At 36.5% G+C, this 14,223-nt stretch overlaps 1 protein-coding gene across 2 annotated transcripts; it reads left to right on the top strand.

The window, feature by feature from the left end:
* The first annotated feature begins 3,257 nt into the window (after positions 1 to 3,257).
* On the top strand, positions 3,258 to 8,163 carry LOC107769317 (uncharacterized). 2 transcript variants are annotated; one of them, XM_016588523.2, is made up of 7 exons: positions 3,258 to 3,399; positions 3,957 to 4,178; positions 5,780 to 5,846; positions 6,212 to 6,543; positions 6,694 to 6,835; positions 7,068 to 7,193; positions 7,624 to 8,163. In XM_016588523.2, exons 1-7 carry the CDS (start codon positions 3,378 to 3,380, stop codon positions 8,006 to 8,008), a joined length of 1,296 nt encoding a protein of 431 aa, XP_016444009.1. In that variant the 5' UTR covers positions 3,258 to 3,377; the 3' UTR covers positions 8,009 to 8,163. The 2 variants fall into 2 exon arrangements, with proteins under 2 accessions (XP_016444009.1, XP_016444008.1); XM_016588522.2 differs by having other exon boundaries at positions 5,777 to 5,846.
* The last annotated feature ends 6,060 nt before the right edge of the window (positions 8,164 to 14,223 follow it).

Genomic DNA, 14,223 nt, shown 5'->3' with positions numbered 1-14,223 from the left:
CAACAGGCTTAACACAATTAGGTGTTTGGACTACAGGCCCAAAAACTTCACGTTTTGCAAGTGAACTTAACTCTAATTGGATTGCTTCTTGCCATTCTGGCCAATCAAGTCTTTGTCGACATTCTCCAACAGATTGAGGTTCAAGATCCTTACTTTCTTGCATAATGCTAGATGCAACATTATATGCAAAGTTGTAATCTGCCACTATATCCATTTGATTCAAATTTGTCTCAATATCGATTGGATTTATTGATAGTTTCTTATTTTCTCGAGTCTCAGGCTCATTGATTTCCTCATGAATCTCAAGATTGGTTAAATCGTGAATTTCTTTATGAGACTCTTTCGTAGTGTCATCTTGATCATTTGTTTTTCTTTTTCTAGGATTTCGATCCTTAGAACCTAATGGTCTGCCACGTTTTAGGCGTTCTTTTGACTCATTAGCTATGACACTAGAAGATTGTCCAATAGGGACATCAATACGGATTGGAACATTCTCTGCAGGGATATGTGATTTTATTATCCTTTTCAAATCCGTAAATGCATCTGGCATTTGATTTGCTATTTTCTACAAATGGATAATCTTTTGCACCTCTGTGTCACAAATATATGCACGTGGATCAAGATGAGACAATGATATATTTTTCCACAAAATTTCACATTTTGTTTCGCTAATTTCTCTCCCTAATTTTGGGGAAAATGCCTCATCGAATCGACAATCTGCAAAACGAGCAGTGAACAAATCTCCCGTTAATGTTTCAAGGTAACGAATAATGGAGGGTGATTCAAACTCAACATATATTCCTAACCTTCTTTGGGGACCTATCTTGGTGCGATATGGGGGTGCTACAGGCACATATACAGCGCATCCAAAAATTCTTAGATGAGATATATTAGATTCATGACCCAAAACTAATTGCAACGGGGAATATTGTGATAATTTGTCGGTCTGAGACGAATTAGCATTGCTGCATGTAAAATGGCATGACCTCAAACAGAAGTGGATAACTTCGTTTTCATGAGTAACAGTCTTGCTATCAATTGCACACGTTTAATTAAAGACTCTGCAGACCATTTTGAGTGTGAACATGAGCCACATGATGTTCCACTTTTATCCCAATTGATAAGCAATAATCATTAAATGCTTGGGATGAAAACTCAGCAGCATTATCAAGTCTAATAGACTTAATTGGATTATCGGGAAATTGTGCCCGTAATCGGATTATTTGTGCCATTAATTTTGCAAACGCGAGGTTGCGAGATGACAATAGGCATACATGAGACCATCTAGAGGATGCATCTATTAAGACCATAAAATATCTAAACGACCCACTAGGTGGGTGAATAGGTCCACAAATGTCCCCTTGTATACGTTCTAAAAACGCAGGGGACTCAATCCCAACCTTTGTTGGTGATGGTCTTATAATTAACTTGCCTTGATAACAAGAAGCGCAAGAAAATTCATTATTTAAAAGAATTTTCAAATTCTTTAATGGATGCCCATTTGAGTTTTCTATGATTCGTCTCATCATAATTGATCCAGGATGGCCCAATCGATCATGTCAAAGTACAAAAGTATTGTAAGCAATAACCTTTTGGTTTAAGGTAGAATGTGCCTCAATTGCACTAATTTTTATTCAATACAGGCCACAAGATAAAGATGGGAACTTCTCAATAATTCTTTTCTGGCCAGAGACATTCTTGGTAACGATGAGATATTCCATATTATTCTCATCTATTGTCTCAATATGAAATCCATTTTTGCGGATATCTTTAAAACTCAACAAGTTCCTCTTGGACTTGGAGGAGAACATTGCATTCTCAATGATAATTATTGTTCCCATAGGCAGAGTTATAGTAGCTCTTCCAGAGCCTTCAATTAGATTACTACTACCAGAAATTGTAGTAATATCTGCCTTACACATACTTAAATGAGAGAAATATTTTTTTTCTTTGAATATTGTATGTGTCGTACATGAATCAATTAAGCAAATATTTTTATAATTGAACTTTGATCCAAGTTTGCTTTGAAAAATATCCATATTTGCTTCCCATAGTTTGACATACAAAATAAGTATATGAATAAATATTAGTATTTTTAGAGAAAAATGGAAAAGAAATAAAGTTAAACCAATAATTCAATAGTAGCCTTTAATGCATTTTCTGGCAAATTCTAATTATTATACAAATAATTACGCAAAAAATAATACAAGTACACATATGACTAATACAACTACAACAAATTTATTTACAAGTATAAATTATTTGCATTTTCCTACACATTGTATGAAACATAATTGATCCGTGTAAGAAAAGAACATACTCATAAAACAAAATTGAGGGTGAAGTAACAAAGGTTGTTCCAGGGTGCTTGTAAACCTTTTCTTAAAGAGAATTAAAACAATGTATAGAAAAGTTAAAATCGTTAAAAGATCACTGATATTATCTCCACAGAGTTTCAATTTGGAAGTAATTCTAAACATAGCAGAATTATATTCAGAAACAGACTTAAAGTCTTGGAGCCTAAGATGAGCCCAATCATATCGTGCTTGTGGAAGAGTGACCAACTTTAAGTTGTCATATCGTTACTTTAAACCATTCCACAAAACAAATGGATGTTTCACTGTGAGATATTCAATTTTCAACCCTTTATCAAGGTGATGGCGCAAGAAAATCAAGGCCTTAGCACAGTCTTGTGTAGATGCTTTATCTTTATCTTTAATAGCGTCTCCAAGACCCATTGCATCTAAATGGATTTCAGCATCCAATACCCATGTCATATAGTTCTTGCCCGAAATTTTAAGGGCAACGAACTATCTTTTCGTAATATCAGACATTTTAAAAAAAATACAAATTTGAGAAAAATTATACCTTAATTTTCTCAAAGATCTTCTTGAGATGGTAGAGCCTCGTGCTGATAACGTGTTATAAAATATAATCCAAAATAACAATATAGAACAAACAAAACAAACTAAGAGATATAGATAGAAAGAGAGGAAGATCATCATCATTGAACATACAAAATATGTCATTAAATATGTCATTAAGCATTTGAGATGAAGATCATGGAAGAAGACTAAACATCCACCATAATGTGATATCTATTATAACACTCCCATGGATGTCCAAATAAGTATATTGACATTTGCCAAGTATTTTCCACATGTGAATGGGCAGAATTCCACAGGCCGTGCCAGCAGAGCTCTAGACCCCACAGCATATGGCGTGTGAGAAAGATAATAATTTTCCTACATATCTCACAATACGACTGTCTTATTTCTTCTTCATTAAGGCAAATTGGTTATATATCATCTTGGGGGAGATTATGTTAAAATTAACAATTTACTTCACTCACTGGAGCTTTCAATTCGTTAGGAGCAATGGAGGAGCCACTGTTGACAGGTTAGGCTTTTCCATCATCATTAAAGCTTAAAGCTTGAATCTTTTATGTCAATTTCTATGCCCTTTTCTTGCTTTTCCCCTTTTTATAGCTTAATTGCTTAAAGCTTCAATCTTTATTGTCAATTTCTATACCCTTTTCTTGTTTCTCCCATTTTCTATAGCTTAATTGCTTAAAGCTTGTTTCTTTTCTGTAAAAAAGTTTATACCCTTTTATTGCTTGTCCCATTTTGCATAGCTTCATCGCTTAAAGCTTGAATCTTTTTCTGTCAATATTCATACAATTTTCTTTGCTTTTCCTTTTTGCAAACCTTAATTGCTGAAAACTTTACTCTTTTCTGTTCAATTTTTGTACCCTTTTCTTGCTTTTACCATTTTGCATAGCCTAAATGCCTAAAACTTGAATTTCTGCAAGATTTTTTATACCCTTTTTTTGCTTTTCACATTTTGTAAACCTGCTTTGCTTAAAGCGTGAATCTTGTCTGTGAAATTTTATCATCTTTTCTTGCTTTTCCTTTTTGCATAGCTTAAGTTTGGATTAATGTGACTTTTAAAAATAGGGAAAGCAGCAAGCGAAACAGGTCAAAGAGGGAGTGAGAGATGGAGCTCTTATGAGAATGTGGGAAGGGCGGGCTCTGTGATTCCTACGACTTCTTTGGCCGGATCAGAAGTCAGCGTCGATGAGATTCGGTCTGCTGCTTCTATGTCAGTTCCTTACTCTCCTTCTCTCCATGCCCCCTTGGTCAGCTCTCCCCAATCCCAATCTCAGCCACAATTTTATGGTAAGTTCCCTGCCGACATATTATCTCATACTAGCTTATTTTGTGTTGAGTTTTATATACTCCCTCTAGTTTATTTTAAAGGTGGTGTTTGACGGGGCATTGATTGTAATAAAAACGAAAGACTATTCCAAAAGTACCATTCGAACAAGACTATTGGCACATTCTAAAAGTACCACTCGAACCTGTGGGTTTAAACATGCCAATTGCCATGACGTTTTTGTGGCTATAAGTATAATTCATTAAGGGTTAAATGGGACGTTTAAAGTTGAAGAGTTTTAAATGTAAAATATGTCATTCTTTTTCGAATAAACTAAGAAAGAAAGAGTGACATATACAAAATGAGATAAGATCGATTGCTGAGAACAAAAGGTCCTTAATCTTTGCCTTAGTTTGTGTTGTTACCATTTTAGTCCATTTGCTTGGTTTGATTACAATGTACAAGTACAACTATTTTTAATTGTTTTCTAGCTTTGGGGCTTTTCAGTTTATTGAATGTTGATGAAGGGCGTAATAGACCTACCTTTAGCTTTGAGTTACGAGCTTCTCATAATGGTATTACAAGATGGAGCTAAATGCATCTTCTCTAATGTGGCTTGAGAACCTACTTTTTTCCCTCTATTCTTCTTTATTAACCCGTTCGCTATATGGTGTTGCTTCTTTATTCATGGTTGGCAGTTGGATAATACCACAAATCTCTGGTTTTATCACTTGCATTAAGTTTCAATACCGTGTCTTTTATGAATTATCTGTCATTAAATACATTACAGCTATCTGGCAAAATTTTTACTGCCTGATTTTGGTGGATGATATGATGGTCATGCCTTACGACCAGGGGTGGAGGTAGTGTGGTAGCTATGGGTTCGGTCGAACCCAGTAGCTTTTGTTTAAACTCTGTATTTGTATTGAAAAAATTATTAAATATATAAAAATATTTAATTGCGAACCCAGTAACTAAAACGAGTTCTTTCCAGTTCTTTCTTTTTACATGCTTGTTAGTAAGCGAGGCTTTTTATTTGCCTCAATAGGATTAGTAAGGTAAGGTTTAGCCCGGTTTGTGTTGCCTTGGTCCTATGCCTTTGGAAAATATCCACACGGTTATGAGATTATATGCCCTCGTGAGACGTTGCCGACAGCTACACCATGAATCCTCTACATGAGGCTGTCATCATAAGGCAGTGTGAGGCGCAGAGGAGTGATTATATAGCCAAGGCATATGGGTAACAATACCGGTGCTATTGTCCCCCTTATTTGTACTTTTCCTATTTGTTGTATTTTTCTGTTTTTTTATTAATAAAAAACTTAGCCCTAGGCGCTTGCCTAGCGGATTGCCAAAAAAAAAAAAGACGAGTTAGGGTTCGATGATGAGATTAGAACCCATAACCTTAAAATCCTGGCTCCGCCTCTCCTTACGACTAAGGAGAATGTTTATGCCCTTTTTGTTTTTCCTTGGTAAAATTCACAACTGTGATTAGGTCACTTGCGCTAAGGTACAAGTGCTTTTTTCCCCTAGAGTATGCGTATGACTTCCCTGCAGTTTCATCACTATGTCTTATTTGTGAATATTGCGTTTTGAGAATAAATTATTTTCTCTTTTGTAGCAGAGCAAGGGATTGTTTATCAGGGTGGGTACTATGGAGCTGCAGGTGAAACTGCCAGTGATGCAAGGAGGTAATTACACAGCATTCTTCCCAACACAGGTCTTGCCTCGATTACATGGTATTATTAAGTATTTGAAAATAGTGCAACCGTAATGGTAATGATCTCAAATACTTAATAAATATGGGTTCCTTAGTTGCACTATTTACCTCTTCTGCTGGTTTCAGTGTATCAATTAGTGTTCTGAAACAAGTAATGTAAAGGACTAGGAGATTACAATATTTGAAGAGTTACAACATAAAGACGATTTCCATGTGTTACTGATTATTACTATAGTTTTGTGCTTTCGTCTATATTTTCTTCCTTTTTGACTCTTTGAATTTTATGTTATGATTATTTTTGCAACAGCATCTTGATTAACTAAGTTGTTTTGGCAGGCAAGTGCTGGACGAGGTAGAAGTACGAGAGTTGCTTATAGATCATGTTGGCCATCGCTGCTGTTGGGGAAGTCGACCAGCTCGGACCTGGAAGATTCATGCAATTGAAGACTGCAATGTCTATGTGGGGACGCTAGAAACTTTCGCAGAAGAGAGAGATACAATTATAGAGAAGGAGCCATACTCCAGTGGCAGCATTGACGGAAAAGATAAAGGGCCTGAAATGGGAATATGGGAATTGGATTTAAGGTCTGAATTTCCTGTTTTGTTTGTACCTTACAAGGAGTCACGACTGAGAATTCCTCATTCGGAAACTATAGAGAAATGTTCAGGTAATAGACATTGTTTGTGGAATAATCATTTTGCATCGTTAGTAGTGTAAAAAAAATAAACTTCTATGTAGTCTTTACCTTTTTCCCTATCTTGTGGTTCTTGGGTTGAAGTTGGAGTAATTTTCATAATTTTGCTTAACTGTTTCACAGCTTGTGATGGTCGAGGAAATGTAGTTTGTCCTACTTGCAATGCAGATCAAGAGCCAGGGTTTTACAAGGAGGGTCAAATGGCCCAGTGTCCTACTTGCTACGGAAGGGGTCTAATTGCTCACAAGGACGGATCTGACTCAATGTGAGCTTTTGACAGATTGTTAATTGTTGTGGTGCATTTCTTCGTCAAGTTTATTCATTTTTCCTTGATTAAGTATAGATGAAAGACCCGATGATTACTTTTGTACTATTCAGGCATCCAAATTTCATTCTGCGTTCATGGTTTCTGCTGGTACCGTTTTTGGAGACAAGTGCAAATCCTTGAGGTGTCGGACAATTGTAATCGATTTACTAAAAACATCTTTCTTTTGCAGATGCCTGAAGTGTAAAGGTAACGGGAAACTTCCTTGTGTGACATGTGAATCTCGTGGCCTGATCAAATGCCAAACATGCCAAGGTGGTGGTTCTCTTTTGTCACGGAAAGTAGCTGTTGTTAGATGGTAATCCATCTTTACTTTTGATTTATTATACTCAATTTGTCATGCATATTAACAAGGAAATCATGATGTTGTCAACTGAATGATCACGCATTCTGTATTTATTGTGTTGGCTTCATTCTATGCCCTGCGCCACGTCCAAAAAAATAAAACAATTGCCCAACAAAATACCCACATTAACTGACACCCATCACAACTAAAATTTGGATATAATCCCTGTGTGGTTTTGTAATAGTTCTGTCCGATACTGATGGCTCTAAAGCACTTGACTTGTCTAGTTCAACATAAGTATATGCCATGAAGTGTGAAAGACGAGGACTTTGGTCATCATTATAGCAAACAGTATCTTACCCATATGATTTAAGGTATCTTGTAGATTTTGGTACTGATGTAGAGGATTAATATGGTGTGCAAATTTGACATGTTTTCATAGGAGGACACTTTCAACCCGGAAAGTAAACGCTACAAGTGGAGCAGGTTCTGTTCCAGATGACGTGTTTCACCGAGCAAAGGGAGTTCAGTTGTGCAATAACCAAGCTTACCAGTGCACTCCAGCCTACTTTGCTGATTCATATTTTCTTAACAAGTTCTCTTCTGAAGTAATTGCAGAGAGGCCTTCAATACCTACTACTGCAAGGATCATATGCGAGCGCCACACCATCTCTGTTGTCCCGGTGACTCGCGTGACCATGACTGATCGTAATCGCTCCTTCAGTTTCTATATTATTGGAAATGGAAGAGAGGTTTATATGAAAGACTACTATCCTTCTAGGTTTTGTTGGGGCCTTTGTCCTTGCTTGGAATGGTTGAAACTATAATTGAAAGAAGTGAATCTGTTTCTTCATTATTGGGCTGAGTTTTGTCCCAAGAGTGTTATGGGAAGAACAAGTTGGTTTTTGTATAGAATATACTGTATGCTTTCCAAGAATAAAGGGTTTGTGTTCCTAACAATAATATCATAATTGTTTTATTAGTTAAGGGAGTAATTATCCAATCATCTATTTCCAGATCTCTGTAATGTAAAACAATGCATGCCTTTTGGCTTGATTCTTTTTTCCTTAGACAAACAAATTGTATAGACTTCATCAACCACCTTATTTGATCTCTGAAGAAAATAAGCTCAAGTTATTTTTGCAATTTGATCTTCCTTTCTAATAACTTGACTTATCATATGGCGATTTTATGTAGTGTTTTTTGATTCACTTGCAGCATTAATATACAGTTAGGCTGTAACCAAAACTAAGTTTAGGTATCCAGTGGCAATTTGCAGGAACTGATTAATTTAATTATTCTATGTGTAAGATACTGTAACCCAAAGGTTAAGCAAGTTGAGTGAGATTTACTTAACTATAATATGTATTCTTAAAAGGCAAAGCTAACTCTCCTCAGGAAATTTTAATAGGTTAATTCTTTTCATGTATATATATTGAATCCCTTTGATTTCTTAATGTGTTTACTTCTTTATATTTTGACTCTCTTAGTAAAATTTGATTATGCTTTCTTTGAGCCGATGGCCTCTCCAAGTTGAGGGATATGGGTTCACGTGAATCCATGCTTCTCTCCCTAAATCATGTATAATAATGTTATATTTGTTTAAAATTACTTAAATATATGTGCGTGAACCCATGTTCAAAGAGTCTTATAGTGCAATTATTATTGAGTGCACTCTACAAGTAAAATTGGTAGTTCAATGGTCTTGTTTTCGCCATGGTGATAGAATATATGAGTCCACCAAACTATATAGAGACCATGTCCCTTATAGGTTTCCACCGAGAATGCTAATGTAACAGTAAGTAAATGAAACAGGGAAGTTTTACGTGGAAAAATCCCGGCTCAAAGGGATAAAAAATCACGACCTACACTGGTAGGATTTCAACTTCACTATGACCAACTTTAGATTACAATCTATGCAATCTAGGAATTAAACTCTTAATCCCTCCCTAAGTTGTAATACACCTATTACAAGCCACTTTGCAATACACCTATTACAAAGACTTCAACTCATGACTAACTCTAGTGACGACACAAACACTGAAGGTTTATGATTTACAAGGGGTTCCTAAGTAACGCTTCTAGATAAGCAAAGTAGGAATTATAATGAAGAACAATTACAAAGTTACAACTCAACTAAGGACATACATGATACTAGTTGTAGGAACTGGTCCGTAATAGTGTTATACTTTGTTCTTGATGTACTTGAGAATTGAATGCTTGATTGTCAGATGCTTGAATGTTTGAGTGAATTCTCTTGGTGTTGTTTTGTTGTAATATTTAATGTTAATACAACATGGATGACATCACTTGAATGATGTAGTCAATTGGTAGGTCAAATGAGAAGTGACTGCTGAACTATGCTGCACTGTTTTTGTGTACAGTGCAGGCATTCACTGTCCAGCTGTAGACAGTTGACTTCGTACTGCTGTCAGGGAAACACAAGGGTATCAGGTCATGTATTGATTCTCTATCTTCTGAAGTCATGGTGACTCACATTAGCTGGAGTCTGTTGATTTGAGTTGTGTACCAAGTGTTTGAGGTTCCTTATCTGGTTCTTTGACAGTAAGTTTGTTAGATCGTCAAAACATAAAGCTAAGGAACTGTAAACCCATCAATTTTCTCCTTTTTGATGATGACAAACTTAGAAATTGATAACACATGTTTAGAGCAAAATTAACCAGATGAAGTAACAAGAACTTCACAAGTCCCCCTGACTTTATGCTTCCCCCTTAATTAGATCCCTGTTTCCTTTTTTTTTTCAATTATACTTCCCCCTTTTGGCATCATTGAAAAGACACAAGCAAGCAATCAACATAAAGAAGTCTAGCCTAACTAACTCATGCCACATATGTGTGCACAACATGATAGAAAAGAGAAACAGAGAAACATAAGCATTAAACAACAAAAAAGGATAGTTTATAAAACATAAGCCTTTGACATTACAGCAAAGGCAAAATTCGGACTGTTATCATCAGGAGAAGTACAAGGAAATTCCATCCACACCATAAAAGAAAAACAAAAATAACTGCCATAGTCATCAGAAGCAAAAGAGATAATCCAGAAACTAATCACTGAAAGGGTTAGCCTAGGGGAGACTAGAAGGAGAGGGCTTAGAAGCTGCAACAAGAGTGTTGAGAACGAGATCAATTCGGGCATTGGCTGACATTTGCTCTGCGAGCAGTTTCTCCTTCAGGTTCTTCACTTGGTGCCTAAGATTAGCATTTACTTTTGTTAGAAGAGCGATCTCCTCATTTAACCCTGGTTCCCCTTGGGCTTGCTGACTCTCCAGAATGGCATTCCTTGCCTTCAGCTTCCTAATCTCCCCAGTAGCACTATTCTGGGCCTTGATAAGCTGAGAGATTGTTGAAGTGGTTCCTATTCCTCCATCTCTTTCAATACATTCACATTCTTCCAAAGTAGTTTGAGATAAGGTCTTCTTCTTGGTCCATGTCTTGGGCTGTCCCAGAGTCACATCAAAGAACTTGAAGACATGCATGAGAAGGAATCTATAAGGAAGACCATGGTTTCCATCTTTGAAAGTTGCCACCTTTTGCATGTGCTCAATCATGATGGCTAGCAAGTTTACAGTGCGGAACCCATCCAGTGCTTCCATCAAATACAGATCAGACTTGGAAGTAATGGACCTTCTCTCAGCACGAGATAGAAGAACCTTGTTTACCAACTTAAACAATAGCTGATAAACAGGAAGCAAAGCTTTCTTGTGTACCCGTTCCCCCCGATGGACTGCATCTTCCTTTACAATAGAATTCCTGAAATTTGACCCACACATTCTTGACAGAGGACATACCATCAGCATGGACCTTAAGTATGTCCCCAAGCAGAGCAGCATCCAAAACAATATCAACTCCATTGACCAAAGCACAAATATGATCAGTTTCAATAGGAAAGAGGTATGCATAGAAAATTTGGACCTCATCCTCATAGACTTTTGGCACATCCATCTTGAACTGATGTCCCCACTGTTGAAACTCTACCATGTCTATTATTTTCCTCATACCAGCCATTTCAGAGATTTCTAGATCAAAAGTACGACCCCACAGAACCTTTTGATACCTCAGCCTTTCCTTAGCAGTCACACTTTCTCGTTTCACTCTTTTTGCAGAATCAGGTTCCCTCACAGTTTCCAACTTTCCTTTCCCAGAATTCACACTTGATTTGCCCTTTCCACTTGACTTCACTAAGATATCCTCATCAGACAATGACTGTTCACTCACTACTTGTTTCAGCTTATCACCACTTTTCACTGATTTTGAACTTAATGTTGCAACACCTTCCTCTCGTTTCTTTTTCTGAGACCTTTTATCCAAGGAACTTGGTTCCTCTGTTGCTTCCTCATCTACTTCCACTACATGAATGTTTTTGTCACACACAACCTCTTCCTTTTTCACCAGCCTCTTTTTCTTCTTCTTGTAACTCCTTTTACTCTTCTGCAGGACAGACTCAAAAGCCTCATTTGCTTGCAACCTAGTAGTAGGTCGCTTAGGAGAAGGCTCAGGAGTGGTTAATGCCCCCCTCTTGGCAATGAACACATCTAGAGCAACATTATCTTGATCTTCTTCATCACTAGACCTCATAGCAGGAGCCAAAATTTCCAAGGGCTCAACATCAAAGTGAGGAGAAGGAGCAGGGTCGAAACTGACCTGGGAAGAGGATCGTTGACTTGTTTCATCAGGAGAGGGGTCAGATCCTTTAAGAAGGGTCCCAGTAGTTTCTTCTGGTGTAGGGTTTTCAAGGAGAATCACAGTTACTTCTCCACCTAACGACTGAGTCTCTTACCCCTGAGACACAGGCATAGTAGAGATCACCCCATACACTATTCCATCAGCAGATATGGCCAATATGTTTTCTACAACCTCTTTCTCTTGAGATTCTATGGGTGCCACAAACTCTGAAACGGGAACAACTGTAGACTGATCAAACCTAACCTCTGAGACCTTTACTACCTGCGAAACTTTACTCTATTCTCCATCCTTGCTTTGTACAGTAAGAATCTCAGGCGATAGAGATGAAAAGTTGAGTTCTCAACACTTAGAGGGAGAGAGAGGTCTGAGGGGGTGATAGAAGAAATAGAGGGTGAAGGAGAGTCAGGTTTAGGAGTATCCTCTATAGTGGTGGTTGAAAAGGGGATGGTGAGAGGCATTTCACTAGAAATGGAAGAATCAAGGGTTTTCTCAACTAAAGAGGGGATTTTCGGTTGATCTTTAGCCATGGTAGAGAAGAAGTTTGAAAGTTCTAGAGAAGGACTGAAGAGAAGATATGATCGTTCAAAATGATGAGAGGGTTTTAATGGGAGAAGAGACAATTATGAGGGAGAGAGAAACCGATTCTGAAACGACGGTAGTTTTCTGGGGAGATGCAATGTTTCAGAGGGAGGTGAAGGTATTTGAATGAAAAGACGTAACATACAACGTATGAAAAGTTTGATGACATTGTCACACCTCCTTTTTCCGCCCCCGCGGAGGGTGAAAGAGTTTTCTCCAATTAAAGGACAGTCGAAACGAGATTTGTTTATTTATTTCAGAGTCGCCACCTGGGAATTTTATGGCGTCCCAAGTCACCAGTTTTACTCCCGAATCGAGGAGAATATGACTCTGTTTGTCATTTTGCGAACCAGAAAACCGAGTAAGGAATTCTGTTAATTCAGGAGAAGGTGTTAGGCATTCCCGAATTCCGTGGTTCTAGCACGGTCGCTTAACCATTTTTATACTTGGCTTAATTATCTCGATTTACTAAATATATTTTCTTGTTGCATGATTTCGTTACCGCTTTTGTTTAGATTGTTTATAATTATAGGCCTTTCTTGAAACGAATCACGCGTACGTATATTCGTATTATATATATTTTATAAATGTAAAGAATCGTGTCACGCATACGTGTACACAATAAGATTGATAATATTTTTTATATTTTATTATAAAAAATTGATGTTCGAAATTGTGCTTAAAATAAAATTAAGAACATTCGTCACTCTTGTATGATTAAATAGTGAACTGCACATCTCGGGTTATACGAAATTAATTTAATATCCTCCGATGAATCTCCTTTTATTAAAAATTTGGCTCAAAGTTGCGCGAACGCATAATCCGAACTGCCTTTAGAAAATGTAATTAGGTCACGCGAACGTATCCCTAATTTCACAAAATATTCTTGATGGTAATATAAAATTTCTACAAATGTTTATCCCTCTATTTTTAAATATGAAAGTCATGGGAAATCACTGATTTGGACGCCTCCAAATTTCTTGAAAAGAATTCAAAATTTATTAGGTGTTGACCGCAAGTTATATTTTACACGTATGAATTATATACCTCAAAACTACTCAAATTTAAAGAATTAATGATATGAAAAAAAACAACGTATAACTAAAACTACCATTTTTATCATGAATACAATATTCGTATACCCAAAAAGTAAATTGCGTCAAAATTAGGAAAAGAATTAATTTGATAAACAAACTAACAGTTTTCGAAGAATTTTCATTGTTATATTTAGAGCGAACTCTATTTTTGTATATCTTTGACTTAAATGTTGCATTTTAGTATTTATAAATCTGACCTTCTTCTTCGCAACTAGTTTTTAGTCCAAAGGTCAAATTATTTGGTTAATTCGCGTACAATGACTGAATTTGGGATAGATAAAATTAAACCAATTTTCTTTCTCAGCCTATGCAAACTATTTACAAACACTAAATCTATACTTTATAAAAATCATTGACATTATTTTTTATACTATTTTTAAGAAATTAGTTAGACACATTCTCAAATAAATGGACCATTTGTTGTTTGGAAAGAGAACTAATCTACAAGATGATTTAATAAAATGACATTATATGTAACGTAGTTATACATCCGAACCATTCGCAATATTCCAACATCGTAAATATAACGGATTATATCAATTCACCTTTCACCTATTGGTTATACACATAACCGTTATCACACCATATACGACCAAAATACAACTTACATCATCTAGCTTTAAACAAAATCGGATATTTGACGAGATATGCTAATAATGT

Source organism: Nicotiana tabacum, chromosome 10 (genome assembly GCF_000715075.1).
Source record: "Nicotiana tabacum cultivar K326 chromosome 10, ASM71507v2, whole genome shotgun sequence".
Classification (NCBI taxonomy): domain Eukaryota; kingdom Viridiplantae; phylum Streptophyta; class Magnoliopsida; order Solanales; family Solanaceae; genus Nicotiana; species Nicotiana tabacum.
Note: the sequence above shows the minus strand (reverse complement) of the source record. Positions and strands in the feature narration are given on the sequence as shown.

Bases quoted from the DNA above. Each gene is read 5' to 3' on its own strand.
- LOC107769317 (XM_016588522.2), top strand. From the start codon at position 3,378: ATGGAGGAGCCACTGTTGACAG. The intron at 5,847-6,211 runs GTAATTACACAG...TTGTTTTGGCAG, and splicing joins ACTGCCAGTGATGCAAGGAG to GCAAGTGCTGGACGAGGTAG. The intron at 7,194-7,623 runs GTAATCCATCTT...ATGTTTTCATAG, and splicing joins AAAGTAGCTGTTGTTAGATG to GAGGACACTTTCAACCCGGA.